At 31.6% G+C, this 27,397-nt stretch overlaps 2 protein-coding genes across 5 annotated transcripts in view; one reads left to right on the top strand and one right to left on the bottom strand.

Annotated features, from left to right (window-relative positions):
- LOC140063690 (natural resistance-associated macrophage protein 2-like) overlaps positions 1 to 27,397 on the bottom strand; it is an 82,055-nt gene that overhangs the window by 22,348 nt on the left and 32,310 nt on the right. For all 4 annotated transcript variants that reach the window (XM_072110156.1, XM_072110155.1, XM_072110153.1 and 1 more), the window contains 4 exons: positions 3,826 to 4,052; positions 3,138 to 3,208; positions 2,726 to 2,793; positions 1,241 to 1,402 (listed from right to left, as the gene is read on the bottom strand). In XM_072110156.1, coding sequence (XP_071966257.1) covers positions 1,241 to 1,402; positions 2,726 to 2,793; positions 3,138 to 3,208; positions 3,826 to 4,052 — 528 coding nt within the window. The remainder of the gene's footprint in view (positions 1 to 1,240; positions 1,403 to 2,725; positions 2,794 to 3,137; positions 3,209 to 3,825; positions 4,053 to 27,397) is intronic.
- On the top strand, positions 13,801 to 18,617 carry LOC140049170 (uncharacterized). The gene is made up of 2 exons (XM_072093991.1): positions 13,801 to 14,757; positions 14,841 to 18,617. Exon 2 carries the CDS (start codon positions 15,338 to 15,340, stop codon positions 16,835 to 16,837), a length of 1,500 nt encoding a protein of 499 aa, XP_071950092.1. The 5' UTR covers positions 13,801 to 14,757; positions 14,841 to 15,337; the 3' UTR covers positions 16,838 to 18,617.

Here is a 27,397-nt window from a genome sequence, read left to right as displayed (position 1 = left end):
ATGACATGATATGAATAAAAGTAAAACCGGTTTCAAAAACCAGTGGGATATGATGTTTAGAATTCTTTAGTAAATTGAGTTAAAGATGTACAGTATTGTCCCCCACAAAACGGCAACATCCCACCCAAAAAAGATGAACAAAAGCAAACTGAATAGCCCAATTTTTTTATAAAGTTATTCACTTCTGCAAACAATTTTACTTAAAAGACAAAGTAAAAGGGTAAAATTTAATTTTTTTTATTATTATTATTTAACATTTATTTTTATTTATTCAGGTTTATATAGTAAAAAACATGCAGCCTGCGAAGGCTGAAATTGTTGATTTACAAAAAAATAATAAGTTAGTCAAACTTAGGGTTTGCTCAACTTTGCAATATTAGTGGTTCAATTAATTGATTGTGATAGTCACTGTGATCTTTTGTTACTCTTAATTATACATTTTAGATCACACTATATTCACTAAATCTAAATTACATCATATGAATGTGAAATATAGTTTTTATGTTTATATTATCCAGAATTATTCAGGATATTTTTAAGATAGTTGGGAAACATGGGTAAACACTTTTTTGGCAGAAAGGTAATTTTTCATTGCAAAACCAGACATTATTAATTGTTATTGATATAACTTATAAAGTTGGGTTTTTTTTGTCAAATATAGGAAGTTATTGAACAGGAAGATGGCACGGGAATATCCAATAATAACAACTAAATTGTTATGATGCATTAATAAGGAAATGATCCGTAATATTGTTCCACCATTCCACCATGATCCTACACAATCACTACAACCACAATGATCTCAACCTAATCTTGTTGCATGACATACAAATTGATACAATGTTTGAACCACAGCTATTCTTGAAATTAGGCACTTATTTAATGAAAGTAATTTACGCAACTTGCTTGTTTGTACATTTAATAATACAAATAATATACCATTTGCTAGGTATAATACAAAAAGTTGAATCACAATGCAAAAAAAAAATGTACTACAGATGGTTTTAGTAGCAATAAAACAATTTTAATATGAACTAAAATAAATTATTATTACTTGATTGAGTATTAAGAACTATATTATAAGAACATTACTGAAATTAGCCATTTACAAAAAAAAAAAATAATGGACGATTACTTGAAAAACTGTGGATTTACCATGCAAACAAAACAACAAAAAAACATAAAAAAAAAATACATAATATGATTATAATTTTTCCAAGTATTTTTAGATATTTATTACCTTGACAAGTGCTGAGTGTAGATACAAATTATGAGGCATAATGATAGCCCCAATGATGCCTACAGCTTGTAATACGGCTTGTTTATTTCCTTTACAGGCACTGCATGCTGGGATAAATAGGCCACGTAATAGCTCTACTTGATCTGGTTTAACAACTATATACTACAACAAAATATGAATTTATTATTAAAATACAATATTTTTATGAAGTGATTGATGGCTTTATAGAGTATCACAATGTGACATCACAACGATAGAGGGCGCTGCATGGTTGCTAGCCAACCAAAAAATGCGTTTAGTGCTACTATGTTGATAAACAGTAGATCTGCATTTCTATCAAATTATGTATCTTGGCTTGATTTTTTTAAACTGAAACTGTAGTTGAAGAATAAATAGATTATTAAAAACAAATATTTTACTTTTAGTCTAGGAAAAAAATGTGAAAAAAATGAGTTGGGGGAAGTGGAATGTTAGAGGCTGTCAACATAGCCAGATATCCTAATTAAATCCTTCTGATCACTCTAAGCCCTGTTGACACTTAATTTTTTGCCTCGTCTTGAAATGGCGGCCATTTTAATACGAGGCAAAAACTGAAGTGTCAACAAGGCCTAATGGATTCCGTGTCTGAAGTACATGTGTTTAGACACCAAGATTGTGTATCTACCTTATTTAGATCTGATTTTATCCACATTTTATACAAAAATGGCCATTTCAAGACGAGGCAAAACATTAAGTGTCAACAGGGCTTAGAGTGATCAGAAGGGTTTAATTAGGATATCTGGCTATGTTGACAGCCTCTAACATTCCACTCCCCCTAACTTGATTTCTAAGCATCTTTTCAGATTTTTGTCCTAGACTATTTAGTGATCTTTTTAAATTTTAGTTTGTTTTTATTGAAAATTATTAAGTTTTAAAATGACTACTTCAATAAGCTTATTCCAAACCATTGGTGATCTTGGAGTCACTCAGGCAGGCTGAACGCATTTTTGGTTGCGCCAGCAACTACGCAGCGCCATCTACCGTCGTGACGTTAGCACCGTGATTATCGCCAGAAAAGCAGGGATAAACATGGTACTGTGGCAAAACATAGTACCGTGTACTTATTTGTATAATATTGTATAAATTAAAACCTTGTAAATTGCCTATAAGAAAGCTATGCTTTCAATTTTGCAATAATTTAATAAAACAATACTTTAGAAAACATTGTATTGAATGCAACCAGTGGCGTAATGTCTATGCGTGCTGACTGGCTAAATCCATGGGCCTAGAGGTTACAGGTGCCTCTCAGCAGGCCCCAAAGGAGGCATTATATAATATGTTTAAAAAAAAAGGCTAAAAACACAGAGGCCTCCAGCGTTGGAGGGCTACTTTAGGGTTCTAAACCAGGGGCCTTAGGATTCTAAACCAGGGGCCTTAGGGTTCTAAACCAGGGGCCTTAGGCCTCTGCGTTAAGCCACTGAATGCAACCAAACCAATATTACCTACCTCATAAGTGAATGTAACTGCCATAGTAAGAATCAGCATCGCAAAGAATGCCTCAAGTTTACGCAAACCTAAAACAAATTTGTTTTCATTTTATATCTCAAGCAAAATACCTGTAATACTAGCTTTTGTTTCTTTAGGCTTAAAGATTTTTAACCGGTTCCTGATCTCTTAAGTAACAATATGCAAATGCAATGATTATATGAATATAATTCCTATCCGCCCATATTCTATTCGACCTCTGGAATCTTGGAGTATGGAACCAGTAGATAGTTTCCATATTTTCGTAAAAAAACGTAATGCGTAACACATTGTTTTCATCATTGATTTATCACAGACTATATAGTTTAAACTAATAATTAGTCCCTTACTGAATTAAATTTGCCAAGAAAGCCTGCATTTTGTTTATACTCACCATATTTATCTAAAAACAGAAATACAAAAGTGTCGGTGATAGTAATTAAAACGCCTGCATATAATGGAATTCTGTAAAAAAACAATCAGTTTCTTTTAATGTAAAGGTTTATAAAGGTTTGCAAAAATGTTAAGTTTATGGAGAATAAGTAATCCGCATATGATTACACAATTTAACAACTAAATATTAACATTAGTGTTGTCGAATCAAGTGGCCAAAAGGTTAAGACAGATGTTATATTAACAAGTGGAGTTGTGGCTTGGTGGTTATGATGCTTGGCTACCACTCTAAGGGTCCTGGGTTCAAGGGTCCCGTCACATGTCAGGATTTTTTCTAAGGACAAAATTACAACTCCACTCCCAAAGACTTGTAATAAGACTTTGTTTATGTAGATCATCTTGTGTATGTTTGTCTTGTGAACCACGTCACTAATATTCCTAAGATAGTTAGGAAATCTAGATACAGTTTGATTAATTTGTTTCACAATGTGAAAGTTATGATTAACTACTATTCTTTGTTATCATTTATTTTTATTGAGATATCTACTTCTGTCTGTGCAAACTTTCTAGATCCAATCGTAACAAAAAGATATTGATAACCAAGCCATAAATTATACGATGACTATTAAATTCTACAAAGAATTACCATCATGCAATTATGTATCATAAGTTATATCATTTTTACTCACTTTCCATTGGATAATAAGAAGAATGCAATCGCCGTGCCGATGACCTCTTGCATGTCTGAGCCAATAATAGCAACTTCGACCATTAACCAGAGAATGATGCGTGGCACAAGAGGATATTCACGGTAACAGATCTCAGCCAGATGCATTCCTGTGACGACCCCTAACCTTGCCGACAATCGTTGTAGTAACAAACCAAGAATTGTAGCAAACATTAACACCCATAATAACTGAAAAACAAAATATAAATGGCGTTCATAATATCAAACATCTTTTAATTAAAGAAAATAGAACACTTCAATTTAAACTTTGATATACATATGATGAAGTATTACTTATACAGATATTGCTAAGGGAATATTTTTCATGAGGGACTATATTTCTCTGAAGCAAAGCCGAGGGAAAATATAATTCCACAAGAAAAATATCATTCAAGGGGATTTGAAATGTTATATTTTAACTAATTTAAAAGGAGATATCGGTTTATATTACAAGCCTATGTAAATACGTGATTGGTTGAAACTGCATCACATGAATACTGCTGCGAGGATCGTAAATAGTATATGTCCTCAAGTACAATGATATTGACTAAGTAAATTTCGCGTGATTATCGTGTCCCTGTGTAATTTGCTAATGGCAACACTCGCGATTGGCGATAAATAATAAAAGTCATCTACTGGGACTCAAACTCACAAAGATTTGTCCACATCACCACGAGACAACGTTTTACACTCCGCGCCATGTAACTTGCTTGAAGAAATAATTCAACTAATCTATTTAAACTATGCATACATAGCACCCTCATTTGCTATTCTTCCCCTATAGATGCGATAAAGACTGTTTGTGATGGTCAATGCCTGGTACGCATGGCGTGCTAAACACCTGGTGATTCGGCTCGAAGAAGAAAAATTTTTATTTATTCAGCCTACCTAATAATATTATTATATTTATTTCCAAGGAATCATTAATTAATAATTACCTGTATATTAATCTTCGCAAGGTAAAGTGACCTATTAACTAAGCAGGCTTATTTACAAGGAGGCGTAGCTACCCCTAATGAGGGAGAATATGCAATGATTTGTGTATGGTTCAATGTACTTTCACATAAACAATCCAATATTTCTGTATTTAATGCATTCTATTTCTTGGTCACAGATACAATTAATAATTTCAAAATTGTTGTCATTTTCTGGTACATTCCATCTATGACACAGTAAACCTATTGTTAGATGAATCAATATAGGAACAGGATTTAGGAAACATGTCATAGAAGTACATAATAAATTGAGACAATTTTTTGTTTGTTTAAATTATTGCTGTCTGAGGCTCGCACTGACAACTTCTTCTTTTCATATGTAATTATTCAAGAAGTTTAAATTGATTTAATAAGAAATGATGGCATTACAGAATCTTTGCCTTATGACATGTTTAATAATTATCAGAGCAACTGCAGTACAAAAAGATGTTGAATTTGATTATGTTTATGAAATCAATTGGCAAACTGTGAGTACCATCAGTATTTTAAATTCAACTAAAACGTACAACGGTACTGATTATCGGTATATATTCGGTGATGAGGGAGTACTCACAAGCTACCCTGTCGAAAAGTCAACAACAGTCAACTGCCAACATTTTATATGTTACGCACCACCAGATGTAGGAATATACACATGTCAAGATGAAGATAACAAGTATTTTGCGATTCTTTCAGGTGGTGTTACTCAGAAACAAATAACAGATTATTCTCCCTGGAAAATCGTTTGTGAAGATTTAGTAGATTATATCATAGAGGGTGAGGAAATAGCAACTGAATGCATGGTGATATGTATAGGAGGAATGGCCAATGGTTACAAAATAACAATTGGATGGATCCAAGGAACACATGACATAATACAGTCTTTTGTTTTAATTAAAAATGAAATAAATTTCATTCAAACGTTTAAAGGCTACCAAGGTGGAGATGGAATATTCTTTTATTGCCTTACCAATACAGGTATATACTACAGACACAAATGCTATACATTGACTCTAAAGGTTTACCCTAACCTGAATTTGAAAATGATGACAATACATGGAAACCAAGAACATTGCTTTAAATGCCTAGCTACAGGTGGATCTGGTCCAAAGCATTATCAATGGACTTCTGATGTATTATTGGAGACAGGATACAATGGGGAGAATGACGATGAAAGATGTTTTAATGACTTAACTACTGGTGAATACACTGTCAAGTGTCTTGTAACTACTGCAGCTCAAAACAAGTCAGGTGAGATCAAATTCACAGTAGCAGATGCACCAACAGATACAACTACACAGACAAGTCCATTAACTACACAGACAAGTCCATTAACTACACAGACAAGTCCATTAACTACTGAGACAAGTAAATTAACTACACAGACAATTACATTACATACTCAGAAAAGTATATCTGAAGTTACAGACAATTCTGATAATGATGTCATCATCATAATATTGATAGTGACAATTTGCTTACTTTTGTTGGTTGTCATGTTATCACTTTATGTAATTCTTAGAAGACACTACGGTAAACATCCAAAAATGAAAAGAGGTCACAACGACATTGTTGAAACTTCAAACAGCAGACAACAAACAGAAGCACAATTTTCAAAAAACAAATCAAGGAAAGCAGAAAAACCAAATGAGAAACAGTCACAAAGCAATCAGAAACAAGTGAGACCAAAGCAAGCAGTCAACAACTCTAACACCAATCTCAAAGTAAAACGTTTAACTGAAAAATTTGAGTCCTGCGGTCGAAATGAATATAATGGGTCGGATGGAGCGAGATCAAAACCAACAGATAATGATTCAACAATTGCAAACCGTGTTGAATTCATTACAAATGGTTCAAGCGAATATCAAGAACTTCAAATCGAGGAAGCATTGGATGCTGAAGGCTACCTGGAGCCTATGCACGTATACATGTATCTAAAAAAGTAACCGGAGTGTGTACCAATCCAGATTTAATAATTTAAACTGTTTTCATGAAAGATAAACATTTTTTAATTTGTGTTGAATATGCCATTTTAATGTCACAAATAGTTATTCACTTTAACCATGAATTTGCTATGAACAAAAAAATATTTCTCTTAAAAAACTGTACAGTAATTTAAAGCAAACATAGGTTTTTGGGTAAATTTAACAATTTATTTTGAAGTGAAAACAATTTTGTTGGGGTTTTTTTTATCTATGAAAGTGAATAAATTTATTAAAACTGAAAATGTCCTATTAGAAGTCTGATTTAATTATCAATATTTTGTGAGGACAATACATATTCTTTATCTGGATTATTGTACCAACTGTGCAAGTACAAAGATATCATAGTGACCACAAACTGTATCATGACTTTAATACTCATTTAAGTTCCTATACAGTAGATACAAATATTAATTAATGCATTAATAATGTTTAGAAGCGTGGGTAATGAAGCATCTGGTGAAATGAATAAAACTATATTGGAGAGGGCAACCTGATAAATTAGGTTGTAAAACAAATGAAATATAATAGTTATCTGAATTAAATAGGAATTATATGTTAGAATAGCATAATAACAATGTCAAACATTACATTCAATATATCAAGATAAATGACTTCATTTTGATGATGTTAGTCATCAGCATTACCAATGCACAAGGAAGATTAATAACTACACAAAATGAAATATTTTAATATACAGGACGTTGTAAAAAGGAGGCCTATAAATATAATATCTTGTGTTGTTTGGTTGGCTATATTCAAAATCTAAACAAAAAAAAAACTGTTGAAAATATTAAATAAAAGAAATACAACTAGATTTGACTTATTGTCAATATTGTAAAGTATTTATAGCATGTATGAATGATTATTATCTTTAATTTATAAAATATTTAAAAGAATAAACTGAAACCTTTTATTTTGTTGCATTATATGTCTACAATGCTGTAACACCTTTAAAATAATGTCTTTATAATAAAGTGTTGAAATTAGAACAAATAGTTCCCACAAAGAAGTGTTATTTGGTTCAATTATTCTGCTTCATCCATACTCCTCATCCAAAAAATTAAATTATGTATGCTGAACTTTAATAACAATATACATTTGAATAAGTGTATGTTGGCTGCTGAGTGTTTGTGTTTGATATTTCTACACCAAATGTCTATATCATCTATATATAAATTTAGGTAAGGGCAAAATTCGGTAAATCGCGCGATACTTCTAGAATGTTTACTCGATGGTATATAAAGTTGGTTCGTACTTTCGGTACTGATTTTAACCACCTGATGTAACCCTGTTTACTAATTAAATTGAGTTAGACAATTAGTTATTGACAATTAAAACGAATTTAGGTTTAATGATTTTCCCCAAATAGGGGTGTTTTCCGATCGTGGTATGCATGTCCATCGTGAAAAATACTCGCATACAATAATACGAGGATACTTCGGATTTTCCTATCTCCTCCTACGATAATTGTTTTTAATGGCTGAAAACCGGTTGAACAGCTCGAGTACAGCATCATAATGTTGAATACTATTTTGATTGATTTAATAATAATATATGTTTATACAAATGTATTGATTTGCAATGAATGGAACATTCCAAATTATTTGGTATGCAAATACCTCCATGGTTTAACACAAGTAGGTATATTTATAGACCCTTGGAGAATAAACATAAATAGTATTGTAATGCTATACAATACTGTAAATAGGTATTAAACCACTTTTGATCTCCATTTGAATCAAAAGTGTGTTGGTACTGATATAATATAAACAAATATACTAATAAACTTTATCACTGTGAGTGTGGGTAGCTCCTACTTTTAGATTATAAACACATAATAATATAATACTTTATTACTGACAGTTGCTTCTCAACGTTTGTATTAATTAATAATTACAAAAATATAAACGTAGTAGTAGTGGTCTTTAAATGTACTTTACTATTTCAATCAACTATGAGACAGTGACAGTTTTAACAAAGTATTAAATCGTTAATGTTTTACTCTATTTAGTGGTATATTATTTATAGGCCTATAAAAAAAATATTTCGAGTGGATAATAAAGAAGTATAAAGAATAATTTAATATAAAGAATATATTTAAAACATTGTTCCTCTTTGTACCTATCCTCATCCCCAACCCTCAACTCTAATGTTAGATACAAAACACAAATTGGATTTGTTTAAATAAGTCCCAATTAAAAAATTGGACTCATTTGGTGCTAATTTTGGTTGACTACAATGTTTTATAGTCCTGCCGTACGTACATTTGAAATCGCCATTTTTTTTACGCTGAAATTACTGTGTATTGGAGAACCATCTGTGGGCACGAACTAGATGGTACACTCGCTTCGCTTGCGTATCATCTAGTTATAATAATTATTTTAAAAATTAATAAACAAATATTTGAATTAACTATGAGTGCAATGGTAAGTTCATAAGGTGAAAATATAACACATTTTTATTGTTTCTAGATTGAAATTATTTGTTCCATTCATGAATATAAAACATTCATTATTTGTTCAAAATAAAATATTTTAAAAACTTATCTTAAATCAATATCAAAGATCTTATTACAAAAACATTGATAACTATCAAAAAAAGGATCAATGGAATCTTTTGCACAAAATTATTAAAAAGTAGACGGATACAAGAAATACATTTTTGGTAGCATTTTATACAGCAAAAGGAATGGATAAAAGATATTTAGAATTATGAGTATGATCCAACAATTTTTACATGAAAGAAGAACCGCAAAATAAAATCACAATAATATACAGAATATTCAATTAAACTGAAACTAATAATTAAAAATGAAATAATGAGAAACAAGGGAACAGACAGTGTGGTAAGTAGAAATTAGACAAACGAACAAAACAATCTGGGACTCCACTCCTTGAAGACGGGAAGAAGGGAACAATGAGTAGACAAAACCGAATTATACACAACACTATACTCTTGAAAATCACATGGCCCACAAATCCTCCAATCAAATGAAAAGAATCTACTTTAGGTGCATTAAAAAGTCTAATGCTAATGTTAACTAGAAGGATGTTATGAAATGTAAATTTATTCTGTGGTGGTCTGGTAGGTAGAGTATTGTTGCAGCAGTAAGTATTAAACCATTTTTTCACCACAACTGACAGAACCTATTGTATTGGATTATATCAATAGGAAAACGATTGAGGAAACATGTCATGGAAGTACAAAATAAATTCAGAGAACATGAACAAAAAATCATTATAAACTGAAACTAACACCGACAACTTCTTCTATTCATATCTAAACATTTAAATGATCTGTTTCTATTCATATCTAAACATTTAAATGATCTGTTTCTTCACTACATTCAAGAAGTTTAATTTTATTTAAGAAATGATGGCATTACAACATTTTAGTCCGATTACAATGTGTTTATTAATTATCCCAGTGACTGCAGATGAAAAATATGTTCAATTTGATTTTATCTACAAGTACATTCTGACGCAGACTCCAGTCAACATCTTAAACATCTCAAATAAAACGTATACGGGTAGATTAGACTATCAACTGTATTTATTTAACAATAACTCGATATTTACCAAGAACCCAGTAAAAAGGTCAACAACAGTAAAATGTCAACACTTCATATCCTACAGTGGACAGGAAGATATAGGAATTTACACATGTCAAGATGAAGATAATAAGCATTTTGCGATTCCTTTAGGTGACGTCCAACAGAATCACATTTCTGAAAATCCAATCTGCAAAATAGCTTGTGAGGAGTTTGTAGACATCATTGAGGGAAAGCAAGTAACATCCAATAAATATATTTTTGGTAGCATTTGATACAGCAAAAGGAATGGATAAAAGATAAAGAATTATGAGTACGATCCAACAATTTTTACATGAAAGAAGAACCGCAAAATAAAATCACAATAATATACAGAATATTCAATTAAACAGAAACTGAAAATTAAAGATGAAATAATGAGAAACAAGGGATGGAAGAGAAATGGACAAGGGGTGACAGTTGTAGTAGATTAGACTAAACGAACAAAATAATCTTGGACTCCTTGAAGACGGGAACAATGAGTAGACGAAAACGAATTATACAAAACACTATACTCTTGAAAATTACATGGCCCACAATCCTCCTATCAAATGAAAATAATCTACCTTTGTGTATTAAAAAGTCTAATGCTAACTAAAATCAAATGTAAAATATTGCCTTTTTACAATTGAATATAAATTGATAATCCAATTTTGCATATTTAAAAGCATTTTGTTTAAATTCAAAGACAAACAAACACATGGGAGTGGAGTTGTTTCGTCACCGAGAAAAAATTATGATATTTGAACAAAGTCTTGAAATTAATTAGCTTTTCTCATCATTTTTTATGGGAACCTAATGTTTAGAGATTCTGCAAGCCCCGAGTTCAATGACATTTGTCTCATTACACAATCCAATGTTTCTGCACGTTTTTATTTGTACATTAATATTTCTTAATTTATCTTGTGGTCTGGTAGAGCAATTGAATTGCAGCAGTAGGTATTAAACGATTTTATAACCACAACTGACAGAACCTATTGTATTGGATTATATCAATAGGAAAACAATTGAGGAAACATGTCATGGAAGTACAAAATAAATTCAGAGAACATGAACAAAAAATCATTATAAACTGAAACTAACACCGACAACTTCTTCTATTCATATCTAAACATTTAAATGATCTGTTTCTTCACTACATTCAAGAAGTTTAATTTTATTTAAGAAATGATGGCATTACAACATTTTAGTCTGATTACAATGTGTTTATTAATTATCCAAGTGACTGCAGATGAAAAGTATGTTGAATTTGATTATGAGTTTAGGTACATTGTGACGAAGATTCCTGTCAACATCTTAAACATCCCAAATAAAACGTATACGGGTAGATTAGACTATCAACAGTATACATTTTACAATAACCCAGTATTTACCAAGAACCAAGTGGAAAGGTCAACAGCAGTAAAATGTCAACACTTCATATCCTACAGTGGACAGGAAGATATAGGAATTTACACATGTCAAGATGAAGATAATAAGCATTTTGCGATTCCTTTAGGTGACGTCAAGCAGAATCACATTCCTGAATATCCAATCTGCAAAATAGCTTGTGAGGAGTTTGTAGACATCATTGAGGGAAAGCAAGTAACATCCAATTGTACTCTTAAAAATTGTGATAATCTCTCTAACACACATGAAATAACTATTGGATGGATTCAAGAAAAACATAACATTACAGATTCCTATAATTTAGATAGTAATACAAGAACACAGAATTTGAATCTAACATTTGAAGGCTACCAAAGTGGAGATGGAATATTCTTTTATTGTATTTCAGAATATGCTGTTGCAAACAAATATACAAACAGATGCTACACATTAACTTTACCGGTTTATCCTAAACTGAATTTGAAAATGATGACAATACATGGAAACCGCGAACATTGCTTTAAATGCCTAGCTATAGGTGGATCTGGTCCAAAGGATTATCAATGGACTTCTGATGTATTATCGGAGACAGGATACAATGGGGAGAATGACGATGAAAGATGTTTTAATAACTTAACTACTGGTGAATACACTGTCAAGTGTCTTGTAACTACTGCAGCTCAAAACAAGTCAGGTGAGATTAAATTCACAGTAGCAGATGTTGTACCAACAGATACAACAAAACAGACAAGTCCATTAACTACACAGATAAGTAAATCTAAAGTTACAGACAATTCTGATAATGATGTCATCATCATAATATTGATAGTGACAATTTGCTTACTTTTGTTGGTTGTCATGTTATCACTTTACGTAATTCTTAGAAGAAACTACAGTAAACATCCAAAAAGGAAAAGAAGTCACCAAGACATTATTAAAACTTCAAACAGCAGACAAAGATCAAAGTCAACCGATAATGAATCAACAATTGCAAACCGTGTTGAGGTTATTACAAATGCTTCAACTGAATATCAAGAACTTCAATTTAAGAAATCATTGGATGCTGAAGACTACCTGAAGCCTATGGACATATACATGCATTTAAAAATGTAACTGGCCCAGAGTGGGTACCACCACCACTCACTTCCATAAGCGAGCAGCAGAAATAAGCATTGCATTATTAAATAATTATATTAACAAGATAACAAATCATCGTTATCTTGATTATTGTAACTGGTACAGTATTTACAAACTGTATATAACACTTTTTATTAATCCTCAAGCTCCTATCCTATACAACCAATACAAATATCAAATTCCTTTATGTGTATAATGTTTTGTATAGCTAATAAAGAAAAAAAACAATAATTAATTATTAATATTTGATGTATAAATTTATCTAATTTGCATTTTAAGCTTAACAAAAATGATTAAATACGGACGTATAAAAAAATATAATATTGGACTTTATTTATTGTATTGGTTTATAGTATTAATATAGTCTATGAGAATGGTTGAGTATCATTCATTTATATATTTATAAAAGTATGTCTTTGTTTGTGATGTCTTCCTACCCCATTCACATTATTCATTCTGCGACACTTTAAAATACTGTGTTTGCAATAAAAGTGTTTCCCATTCCCTACGTTTTTTAGATTGAATTCCAGGTCGCAAACTGCATTTAATGTAAAAATAAATACTATATGGTCCTATTGGGATAACTTTTTTCGTCTTTAAATGGTTAAAAATATGAACAAGGATACATGGCTGCAGTCACTTGCTCAAGTTAGTGTTTACCAACCAACCGTCTGACCGAACACCCAACATAGTGAGCTGTAGAGTTGCGTTACACGCAACTAAAAAGAAGTCGATTTTAATAATTTAAGTGGCCGCTATAAATCCCAACATGCGCGGTTTAATATTTTCGTTTTTCTTCTGTGATTCACCCACTTTTGATCGATTTGTGAGGGCTAAAAATGAAGAAACATTACTGTTCAGTGAAAATACAGGGTTTTCCCCAATTTGTTTTAATAACAGATTCTGGCAAAAACAGAAGGGCAATTAATGCAGCAACTAGACAACCTCGGGCTAGACCCATAGCTAGCGTATGTTTATACGTTACTGCTGTTTACTAGCTAGGCCTACGAAACTAAACCTAGCTACGCAAGACAGTCCACAATAGGACATACGATGAGAGCTACATAGGTATTACATTGTTTCTCTCTTATTATCATAATTTACCATAAAACGTACATTTAAGACAAGGAATGACCTTGTTTAATGTTTTTAAAGTATATGCATGATTTTTACAAAACGTTAACAATTGTAGGGAATGAGTCATGAAATGTTATTAAAATGATGATTTCCCACAAAATATTTCTTAGGTTAAATTCTACTGCTACATCTTTCTCGGGAATTCTCGGCCATCTTTACACGTCAAGAGGTCAAAAACATCCATATGAGTTAATTGACTTTATTTTCAGCATCGACATAAAAACTTTAATAGCATAGGCCTTTTCTAAAACATTTGACTGGGTGTCTGTTGACTGTTATTTCTATGTAAATGTTTACATAGTATTTAATTTTAAGTGCTTTGAATAAAATGTCACCCTCTTGACTTTCATGACCTACAATTTACTAAGCATTTAGATACAATTTTTTATTTTATCACCTCTTTAAATGAATTAGTTTTGTATTTTTTTTATATCTGATGGCATTTGATGATACAGTATGTACACCATATTACAGTTACACCCAAAAAAATAAATGGCTCCCTCAATAAACATCTTCCTCGAATAAACGCCCCCAAAGAACTTATAACACAAGAATCTCCTGTTCGTCCGAAGCGCGTAACAATTTCGAAAGGCATTGTGGGATAGAATAGAGCTATGGGTGGCGCCATTGTGAGCCATGGAGTAGGGCGCCCGCATCAAATTAGAAAGTCAAAATCATAGAGGGGTTCTGCTAATGCTCTAGGGGTATAGAGTAATTGACTGAGGAGTAGGGCGCCCGCATCAAATTAGAAAGTCAAAATCATAGAGGGGATCTGCTAATACTCTAGGCGGGTAGAGTAATTGACTTCCTAGTTTGGAGGGGGCGCTGCTCCATGCTGTGAAATGGCGTCGCCCAGTTTGACCTTTTAACCCTGTACTTCCGATACTGTGTTTTGAATGCAAATTGAAGAACAGGAGATTCTTGTGTTATAAGTTCTTTGACGCCCCCTAAAAACCCTCCAGGCTGTTTAATTCAAAATAAGGAATGTATACTACTGACAATCCAATATTTCTGTACATTGAACATGTTTCCTAATTTATCTTTGTAGTCACTAATTGTACAGTAGTTGCAGCATAGCAATATATTACTAATTACATTTTGTTGTCACCACCAACTACCTGGTGACACAGTAACCTATTGTATTAAATTATCAATAGGAAAAGGAAACGTGTCACAGAAGTACATAATAAATTCAGATAACATTAACAAAAAATCATTATTAACTGAAGCTCACACCGACAACTTGATTTCTAAAATTCAAAAAGTTTGAAATATTTACGAACTATGGAATTCCAAAAACTTTGTCTTATGACATGTTTACTAACAATCAGAGTGACTGCAGTAAAAAAGGATGTTAAATTTGATTATGGTTATGAAACCAATGTGGAAACACAGAATACCGTCGACATCTTGCGCTCAAATAAAACGTACCAGGGTGTACTAACAGAGACTCGGACATTTAGATATGATGAAATGGAGGTACTCAGCCTTCTACAAATGTCAGCAACTGTCAACTGCCAATATTTTATATCTTACAACAAAGAGCAAAATGTAGGAATATACACCTGTCAAGATGAAGGTAATAAGTACTTTGCAATTCCTTTCGGTAATGTCAATCAGAAAGAGAATGTTAATTATGAATACTGGAAAATGGTCTGTGATGATTTTGAAGATTTAAATATCAAAGAGGGAAAGGAAGTAACAATAGCATGCAATTTTACATGTATTACTCTACCAACTGACCTACATAAGATAACAGTTGGATGGATACAAGGAAAACATAACATGATGCAATCTTTTGATTTACCCATAACTGCTGGAGAGATGGTCTCTTTTAACCAAATATTTAAAGGTCACCAAGCTGGAGAGGGGATATTCTTTTACTGCATTTCAAAAGTTACTGGTAACACTAGAATATTATGCTATACATTAATTCTAAATGTTTACCCTGAACTTAAGTTGGAAATGAGGACAATTCCTGGAAACCGTGTTGGTGAATATTGCTTTAAATGTCGTGCTACAGGTGGATCTGGTCCAAAGCATTATCACTGGACTTCTGATGTATCACAGTTATTGGAGACAGGATACAATGGAGAGAATGACGATGAAAGATGTTTTAATAACTTAACTACTGGTGAATACACTGTCAAGTGTCTTGTAACTACTGCAGCTCAAAACAAGTCAGGTGAGATCAAATTCACAGTAGCAGATGCTGAAGGTACAGAAAATTCTGATAATGATGTCATCATCATAATATTGATAGTGACAATTTGCTTACTTTTGTTGGTTGTCATGTTATCACTCTATATAATTCTTAGAAGAAACTACGGTGAACATTCAAAAAGGAAAAGAAGTCACCAAGACATTATTGAAACTTCAAACAGCAGACAACAAATAGAAGAACAATTTCCACAAAACAAAAAAAGGAAAACAGATGCCGACAAGAAACAAGTGAGGACAAAGCAAGCAGTGGACAAGTCCAAACTGAAAGTTAAAAAAATAACTGAAAAATTTGAGTCCTGCTGTCGAAATGAATGTAATGGGTCAGATGGAGAACAACCTTCAACAAGTAAACGGGTAGTGAGATCAAAACCAACAGAATCAAAATTTAAGAAAAATGAAAAGCTTGCAAACCACGTTGAGGTTTTCACAAATGAATGTTACGGTCTCAACTTCAATGCCATAAACGGATTGCAAAAAGTTGAAAAAAAGAAACTAGGAGATACAGTGGATGACTACGTTACAACTACACACATTCCCTATTATATGGAATTTACAGAATAAGTGAACAACAGCAATATTACTTATATTACTATTATTGTAGATAATTATTATGAATTGTACCAAAGAATATATCAGAAAAAAAGAGTAATCCACGATCTTTGCATTAGAAATGTGTAATGTTTTAAAAGAGCATGTGGATACCTGCTCGCAATTTTTTTTTCGTACATAAGTTGGGGACCCCCTCATGAAACGTCACAAAATAAACATGAATAATTCTTCAGTTAAATTTGTTGTTCCGTGTGCACCCAAGCGTATAGCAACAAGAAGTGATTACACAAGCGATACAATTCTTTCTACAGTAGGCCTAGGATTCTAGGTCAATTCACGTGATTGCCTTCGCGCACTCTTCTTCACACACACCACTATGCATAATGTGTCGAGGCTAATCGACAGCTAGGCAACTAAGTAGTAATTGGACATAGCCCAAAGAAAGCTTAGACCCACAAAAATAAAGAATGTGTATAATTTGTGTACTGTAAATTTTTTAATTCTGCTATTTTATTATCAAACAATATGCATGTAATCAAAGGAACTTTAAAAATGGGCGTGTATGAACACATGAGATGGAAAGATTAGACCCACGAGAATAAAAAATGTATTTTTGTGTAATGTTTATTGTTTAATTTTGCTGACTTATTACTCGGACTGTGTCATACCTAAAACACAAACACCCACACAGCTACTACTAGACTAGGCTAATCATTAGGCCTAATAGTATTAATAGAAACTATAATTTTAACACGTAATTCTTTAGTAATAAATTATTATAAAAACACCATAAACTAAAGGCTGATTATTTCGACAATCCACACAAAACGCCGTTATTCTTTTATGAAATCGCCGGGGAAATCGCACGCCGCAACCACAGCGGAGATAGGCCTACATAAGAATCGTACCGAACTTCTTGTTGCTATACGCTTGGGTACACACGGAACAAGTAAATTTAACTGATGAATTATTCATGTTTATTTTGTGACGTTTCATGAGGGGTCCCTAATTTATGTACAAAAAAAAAATCGCTACCTGCTCTCATCCTCACATAAAGACTAATCAAAAAGTGTATTTGCAATTAAACTTTCATGTAAATTGTAAATTGTTTTAATAACAATTTTGTACATTGACTTCTGGAAAAAAAATTCTTTATCCCCATGCTAAAAATTAAATTGCAAAAAAGCTTTAAACAAACAGCAGCCTAAAAAAATCAACCATTGCATTACCAGCATGTTCTATTCTTTAATTGGCATTGAAGTAACTTGCTTAATCTGCATCCAGACGTTATGCGGTGCGTTGCCCCATTGGAAACCATTAGTATTATTCTTCTGATATATTATTTGACTGTACTGTACAGATATTATATTGGTGCTTAAACTAAATATCGTATATCCTCGGGTATTATCCCACTGCGGGTCTAAACCCTCCTCATTATGACTTATTTCACAAACAGGCATATTGGCTTTTGGTAGTCCCACTCCAAAAGTCGGCCCAATTTTGTGTTGTAGAGGGGAAGGGAGAGAGATTGGATTATACCAGCAGAGGATATACGGTAATAGGCTTGATAGTACTCCAAAAGATTGTTTATTTGTCCTTAAACTGGAACGACTTTCCATTGACAATTATACATATAAAATAAATTAAACATAAAAAGACATGAAGTGATTAAAATAGACAAAAGTATGTTTCCAAGAATGTTGAATACTTTATAAAATATTCTTAAAACTTTAAAATATTTATAAAATAGTATTAGTAATAGTATGTTGTACTATTGTTTAAATAAAAAATAGACATGCAGGGAACATTTTCGCCAGTGTAGCGTAGCAAAAAGCTATACAAAACAACCTTATTGCTACACATTTTGAAAATTGTGTAGCAAAAAATACAATACAAAACTATGTTTCTCGACTTAAAAATCAGTTTTATTAGCAATATTGCTAAACAAAATTTTTAAATGAAAATTTTCCCTGGACATGGGTAAAAAATGAATTATGATTTTCTTGTGATCAACATTTATAAATGTAGGAACACAATTTAATTCAAAAATAAGATTGTAAGATAAAAATAAAGTTCTGAATAAATTGGAGGTTTAAATATAGATAATATTGTACATCGTTCTTATAAGATTTCTAAGTGCTTCACATTATTACGTTAGTCATTTTTTGGATAAAAAATGAGCAGCACGTCCTCACTTTAGATATATATAACTTAAGCAAACAAATAGCATAACAACTAAAATTTATCTGAAGCTTTATGATTTTATGTTCCAAAAAAAAATAAGAAAACTATCTTTAAAGCTGTCTAAAAACGTTGTGATAAAAAAATATGATGTGCCCATATACCGGTATGGATAAGATGATGATATATGACTACCATATTTTGATATATCACTACCATATATTGGCATATCACTACAATATTTGGGTACATCACATTTTTTTTATGTTTGATAGTGTGGACAGAGCTTAATGCAAGATGAAGTATATGGTTACATATAATGTAATAAAATAGAATGGATTACCATAATTGAGCTAGCGGAAAAGTGTCATTGGATTTAAATTTAAAATATACATAGAACCAAACAATCAATGCTTTATATATCAACCTGATGAGGTATGGTATGGAAAAGGGGGTGAAGAAGAACAACAAGAAATTACCTCATGAATATAATTATAAAATATCTATAGATACATGCATGTAATTGTAAAAGAATAAAGCAGAAACTAAGAAATTATTGGCACAAATTTAAATAAAAAGTGTATGAAGATTTATATTTGGTTTTTTTTTCTCTTCCTTTCAACTTGCTTCATTTTACTCTTTCAAATTTCCTTAAGAACATCTTCTTGTTCCTATTTCCTATATTTTTTTCTGAGATGGCCAATTTAATTTTATTAATTTAATTTTTTTATTCTAATTTTGTTGCGCCTTATTTTATTTGTATCTTTATAAATTCTATTTTTTTTTTAAATTTAATTGTTATTGTTACATGTTTATGTCTCGTCGTATTGTATTTTTGTGAAGGTCCCTAATGATCAGCTTTGGCTGGATGGACCACCCTCCAACCAAACATTGTTGAAATAAAATAAATAAGTTCCAATGTGTATTTTTCTGTTTTAAGCCTTTGTTTAGCCCAAGTTCAACTGCGCCACCATTTGATTATTGTGATACTAATAAGCAATGTATTCAATTTATGCAAAAAAATGTTGATGACGACAGTGACGATGACGATAGTGACGATGATGATGATGTTAAGCTTATAATTTTAAACCCTGTACTTTGGAATATAAATAGACATATTACACACCTTTTTTTCTGATTAGTTCCTTATTGCAGAGAATTTTTATTCTATATCTTATTTCCTTTAATTGCTAATTTAGTATTAACTGTATTTCCTTTGGATTTTTTTCCATAAAAGAAAAAACATTATCCGCATCAGTGTTATACTGTAAATATCGAAAGCAAGCAATAATAATGAACAAAGAAGTTATGACGATGTCATTTCATATTATCTGTCTGGTAGTTTTCACCTTATTACTTGTCAGATACAATATTGCAGAAGGAAGTTCTCTAGAGTTTTCACACTTTTTATTCTACAAGTTTGAATCACAGGAGGAGCATTCTGTGACAATTGTAGAATCAAATGCAACCTACCAGCTTCCACAGCTGACAGCAGAAGATAAGGAACTTAAAATCCCATGCCAGCTATTCATATCTTTAAATGAAGAACAAGATAAAGGAATACACACATGCCAAGGCGATGACCAGAGATACTATCTGGAACCATCACAAAATCTAGAGCCTGCATATCTACAACCTGATGAATGCATGACTTGTAAATTCCCAAACATTATTGAAAAAAAAGAAGTAACATTTCCTTGTGAAATCAAGAAGATGAATTCAAGTGAAATCACAGTTGGCTGGATCCAAAGGCATCACCACAGCGTACAAATTTACAGTGAACCAACATTTAATATAACTTTAAAAGATTTTTATTTTGAAGAAGGTATATTCTTTTATTGTATAAAATATAATGCCAGTTATGATGTCTGCTGTACATTAACTTTAAAGGTCAAGCCAAGGTTAATAGTAAACATCACATCTTTACATAGCACAGATGAATTCTTTGGATACTACTGTTTTGAATGTTATGTGACAGGCGGATCGAACAAAACAGTTTATAAATGGAGAGTAAATGAAACAAGCTGGGGTGATGATCATAATAGTGAAACAAATAAAAAATGTTTTAATGAATTATCAGCTGGTAAATATACTGTCAGATGTCTGGTGAGTACTGATACTCAGAGTGTCTCAGGTGAGATGACATTCAGTGTAATACATATCAAACCAACGTCAAAGACAACCAAAGATGATGAAGAAGATGATGATGAGAATGAACGCAAGGAAGATGACAATGACAAGTTTTATTTCAAAATATACATAATAACTATAGCAACCACAATTATAATATTACTATGTGTGGTTTTACTTTACTTATGGAAAAAAAACAAAGGTATTCAACTCCGTCCTGAACAGCAAAGAAATGATGCAAATGTTCAGGGCATTTCTGGAGGTTCACAGACCATGGCAGACGATAACATATATTATACAATTAATGATATATCATATGCTGCTGAGAATGACATTGTCAATACAAATGCAGAAAGTAACGAAAGAGAAAATAAAAAAGATGGAAACAGAGAAGAGGGCAACAGACAAGGTGCCAACCGGAGAGAAGGCAATGTAGAAAATGGCAACAGAGAAGATGGGAACAGACAAATTGACAACACACAAGATGGCAATGGAGAAAATGGCAACAGAGAAGATGGGAACAGACAAGGTGACAACACACAAGATGGCAACATAGAAGATGGCAACAGAGAAGATGGAAATAGAGAAGAAGGCAACATAGAAAATGACAACATAGAAGTTGGCAAAATAGAAGATGGCAACATAGAAGTTGGCCACAGACAAGATGGCCACAGAGAAGATGGCAACAGACAAATTGACAAAACACAAGATGGCAACAGAGAAGATGGTAAAAGAGAAGATGGCAACATAGAAGATGGTAAAAGAGAAGATGGTAAAAGAGAAGATGGCAACAGAGAAGATGGCAACAGAGAAGATGGTAACATAGAAGATGGTAAAAGAGAAAGTGGTAACATAGAAGATGGTAACAGAGAAGATGGCAACGGAGAAAATGGTAACAGAGACGATGATAACAGAGAGGATTGCAACAGAAATACTGAAGCACCTCACTATTTTGTTCTTGAGTTTTAAATCAAATTAATTTATAACAAATACTGTCCAAATGTTTCATACTATAATATTTATGTTTGATTTGATTTGATTAGTTTTATGTACAGTATATCTTGAACTAGAACTGTATCATTATTTAGAAAAACATTTTGCTTTTAAATGTATAAAAGAATATTTTTTATAAAATAAATAGTTTTGCTATAATTAAAAACAGTTTTGGAGAACAACTTTTAATATACAGTAATAATTACTGTATAAAAGTATGTGCCTGAAAAAGAATGACTGAAAACTACATTATTGTGCAGTAGGTTGAATGAAAGCTTACTTTTATCCAATAACAAAGTTATCGGACAACTTAATGAAGACTTATGGCAATGTAATATAATTTAAAAAAATATGTACCATTTATATTTTTGTATAAATATTATAACTTGTTTATCTTGACTTTGCATGGATGTTGGTGGGAAAATAAATGTATTTAAAAGTTTCAATTTTTCTTTCTATGTTGTGTATGTACTGCTTTGTACATTGTTTTTACAGGTTTTCCATTGTTGTATGTTCATCATTTTAACTTTGCGACATTTATACAGTGACAGCTTTATTTCAATAATTGATTATAAGTTTTTGTTAATTATTGTGATATTTGATGTAATTCTTTTCTTTTAATTAACTAATTTGAATGTTACTAATTTGCACATTTGTAAATTGTAATGCAGCAACATAGCATTAATATGTATAAGTTGTTGAGTATTTATAATATAGAAATTTTGAGAATAATAATTATACTAATATTAATTATTTTGTACTTTAAATTTTATGTAAATAATATCTGAGTTTGCTTCAATTTCGATGTTTAATACCTACTGTATTTGCAAATTTGTAATAATTCAAAAATGTACAAATAAAGTAATACATACTGTAAATTGCTGATTATAATAATTTGAGAATAGTAATTAATACTAATGTAAAATAATAAAGTATAACTATAATTTGTGGATTTTGCCTTTTAACCCTTTCACTGCGGAGCATTATTCCCACCTCTGTGCGTAATGTATATTAAGAAAAACATATGGTATTTTAATAATAAATTGCAAAAAAATACTAATTGAGATAATTGTGTAATTATTTTTGTGGTGTGTGATGGGCAAAGGGTTAGTCTACAGTTAGGTATAAAAAAAATATAATTTGCATATTGATGACGTCATGTGACGTCATTACAGGTATTTTGGATTTCGTGGTTTTTATCGAATCAATGATAAAAACTATATTTTCTATAAGAAATTCTTATGGAATACTGGATATTGATAAAGATACGTATAACAAATAAAAATATTTAAAAAAATTGATTAATTATTTTTATTATTTTATAAAAATTATGCACAAATCAAAGTTTTGGGGCAAAATCGTGAAAATAATGACATTTCCCAAAAATTCACTATAGTACATAACTAACTATTGTTTCAGAATTTTTTTTTTTTGCGTGTTGTGATAAACACAATGTTGCCCTATTGGGGCTGGTAAATTTTGGTTACTTTCAAAATGGCCGCCATTACGCTACTCAAAACAACTTTCCAAGATAGAATATTATTACATATTATATAACACCTATATAAATTCCTGTCATTTGATTGGACGAATGTGGGTCACATGGCGTGCAATAGTACGCACTATTCAACGATCGTTAAATCGTACTTTTTGAAACATTTTTGTGTACGAAAAAAAAAACCTCTCGCGGATGAAAAAAAATCTAGTACACAAATTATCCTATGATATGGCTCTGTACTGTGAAATACAACAGCGCCACCTGTCGTCTGGTCTCAGTTTCGTTTTTCTTTTAAACATTTGAGTACGAAATTTATTTAGGAATTTATTTAGATGTTATATAAAACAAATAATGAATGTTTATGAGTGTAATGGTACAAATAATGGCACAAGGTGAATGATGAAAGGTTATATTTCAACGAGGCTCCGCCTCGTTGAAATATAACCTTTCATCATTCACCAAGTGCCATACTATTATATACACTATACTATATATAATATAACTATAGAGGGCGCATGATTTTCAAGACAATAATACAGCTATAGAGGGCCGTTTTTTTTGCTGGAAAATTTTTTTAATGACTTGCAAAAATATTCAAGTTCATCGAACAAATATAGAGGGTGCTATATATTATAGGCAAATACGATTAAATCATTGTTTTGCCCATACCGGGTATTACCGGGTATACGCACTTCAACGACGTTTGTTTATACCCGGTAGTACCGGGTATACGCAGTGAAAGGGTTAAGATGCTTGGATTAATAATGCACAGTGAGCAAAGAATGCTTGGCTTAACACTTGATGCTCTAAAACAACAAAACATTATTCGCATTCTAGAGGGCAGTATGAAATGCTGCAATATTATAAATCATTTGCATTATATAACAACAAATCAGTTACATTTGCAAAGAAATGTCAATAAAAAAAACATTGTCAATTTGTGTGCAATTAAACTGTTAAAATGATTGAGTGTGTTTATAGCTTATTAGCCTATGTACAGTAAATACGTGAACGTGATTTGTCGAAACTACATCACATGACTACCGTTGTGAGGATCATAAATTGTATATGTTGAGTATGATGATATTGACTGAGTAATTTTCGCGTGGTTATCATGTCTCTGTCATTAACCATACAAAATCCAGCAAATTCTCAAGAAATTTAATATTGACTATGTAATTTGCGTGTGGCAACTCACGTTTGCCGATAAATAAAAGTCATCTACTGGGACTCAAACTCACGAACATTAGCCCACATCATCACGAGAGACAATGTTTTACACGCCACGTAATTCGCTTGAAAAAATAATTCAACTAAATTTATTTAAACTTATGCATACATAGCACCCTCATTGTGTTATTCACCCTCTATAGACGTGACAAAAGGCTATTTGTGATTAGTCAATAGTCACAGGAATAACCTGGTATGTATTGCACTGAACATCTCTGATTCGGGTCAAAGAAGACAAATTATTATTAATAATAATTAATTCGACCTACTAGCATTATTATTAATATATCATTATTAGTGTAGGATTATTGATAGAAATTCTTGGAAGAATACTAAAATGGTATGAATTAGAGTAAACAAACAGGAAGGAAACCAAAACAAAAATAAAAACCACTAGGAAAACCAAAGTAACCGGATGACCCAAATAAAAATTTAGACATTTACACTATAACAAATCATCCCACCCTAAACAGAAACAAAGTGTAACTTTAATCCAAGTGACGGAAAACGTTAAGCAGATTAGAAATGCAAGTCTTTTTTTTTTCATAAATAGAATTATGCCTAACGTTCATGTATATAAAATTCTTGGATATTTCATTTTGTATGACAACCATTTTTAATAAATCAATGCATGTCACGTGATCACGTGATCACAAGATTAATCTACAATGTTTTACCCGTATTAAATTTCTTATTGCAGTAACTATTTACAACTAGAATTTAATTCGTCACTTTGACGAATTATAGGTGATCATTTTTATCGCTTTACTGACATTAATATTTTTTAAATATGCACGTACGTTAACATACTATGTTGATGTATACCATCCTGTTATACGCTTATAGTGCTGAGTTGTGCCTATTATGTGTCATATACAATATGTACAGTATATACTGTATATCTATATACAGTGTAGCATAGGTGAAATTACGGGACCCACATCATGTTCAAATTTTTTGGTATGATGGAATTATCAAAATAAACTCGAAGATGACAATTTCGAAAGATAATGAATTGAGCAAATAAATATAAGGATTGGAAGATAATTTGACACGTAGAAGCGCAATGCGCGCTCTTTGAAATTTGTATAACTTTGACTAAAGAAATTTAAAAACAACGTTTTAACTTCAACTGGCCATATGATAACATCACAACATCCGATAGGCTTAATTTTTATATAAATTCATATCTACATTTAATCAGCTTTCATAATAAATTATAATCCTCTAGGTCACCTTTAATTCTGAAGAGCTATAACATATTCAAATGTATGGTGTAGCTGAAATTACACGACCTTGTTTATTAAAGTTTGTACACATGATGACGTTATCAAATTAAAATGTTGACAGCTCCTGAGAAAGATAATTAATTGAGCAAGCACATACTAAAATTTCGGCGAAAATCGGGCTCAAATAACGGAGATGCGCTCTATTGAATGTGATAACCCACACAAAAAGATAAAAATTACTAATTTTTAAATTGAAGTGGCCATTTGATGACGTCATACCATTTTGTACGTCTAATGTGTACATGAATATGTATCTACAACCCAATGGCTTCCCGAATAAGTTAAAAAAATTGGGGGTCACCTGTCATTCTGAAGAGTTATATTCATTTTAAGAAGGCCTTATTTTTCACCATTTTTAGCACTTTGATGCAATTAATTTGCGCATTTTGTTATTTTTAACCTGCTCGTATAGCGTTATTTTAAGTCGGAACTGACTCAAATTTGGTGAATGTACTAAGGATGGTGAGTAGAACGCGATTTGTATAAAAAAATTGCAATTTTTACGCTTTGTAAGTATCGCGCGCGCAAAATATGTTTTTTGCGCAGTAATTTTTTGAAACACGCAAATGGCCTAATTCATGCTCTAAATTGATTAAAACGTAATTTTGAGCTTTTTAAATTTTTAATGCGCGATTCCACGCGCATGACCCTACGTGCGCGCGCGTTTTTACTTGCTAATATTTTTACCATTGACCTGAAGTTAACGTGTAGTGAATTTCATAAATATGTGATAATGAATTATGGATATATGATTGATAATGTGATTTCACAAAATGGCGTATACGTGACGTCACGGGTGAGAGATCACGCTGAAAAGCTTATTATGGCTAAGTTAAAGTATTTGAAAGACATTGTGAAATGTTTGTGATCATTGCTATTCAACTTTTTGAGATATTTGACGAACAAAAAGTGTACAGAAAGAAGAATAATAACAATAATAAAGATTTTGTACAATAACAATAGGTGATCATTTTATTCTAAATGATCACCTAATAATAATACATTGAACTCATATTTTTTAATACAAGCAGACTTATATGGAGGATTATAGTTAGTTATTCAACATTCTGTATAAAGTACATATCAAATATTAAATATATATATGGACATGATGATGTCATATCACTATCATACTCGGGCATATCACTACCATATTTGGGTGTTTCACAGTTTGTTTTCAAACAGTGTAGACAAACTTTTACAGTTATAACTTTCTTAGAATACTGTATCTAAAATGTCCTGACAATAAAT

Source organism: Antedon mediterranea, chromosome 1, assembly GCF_964355755.1.
Source record: "Antedon mediterranea chromosome 1, ecAntMedi1.1, whole genome shotgun sequence".
NCBI lineage: Eukaryota > Metazoa > Echinodermata > Crinoidea > Comatulida > Antedonidae > Antedon > Antedon mediterranea.
This window is presented reverse-complemented; position numbering and strand designations above follow the sequence as displayed.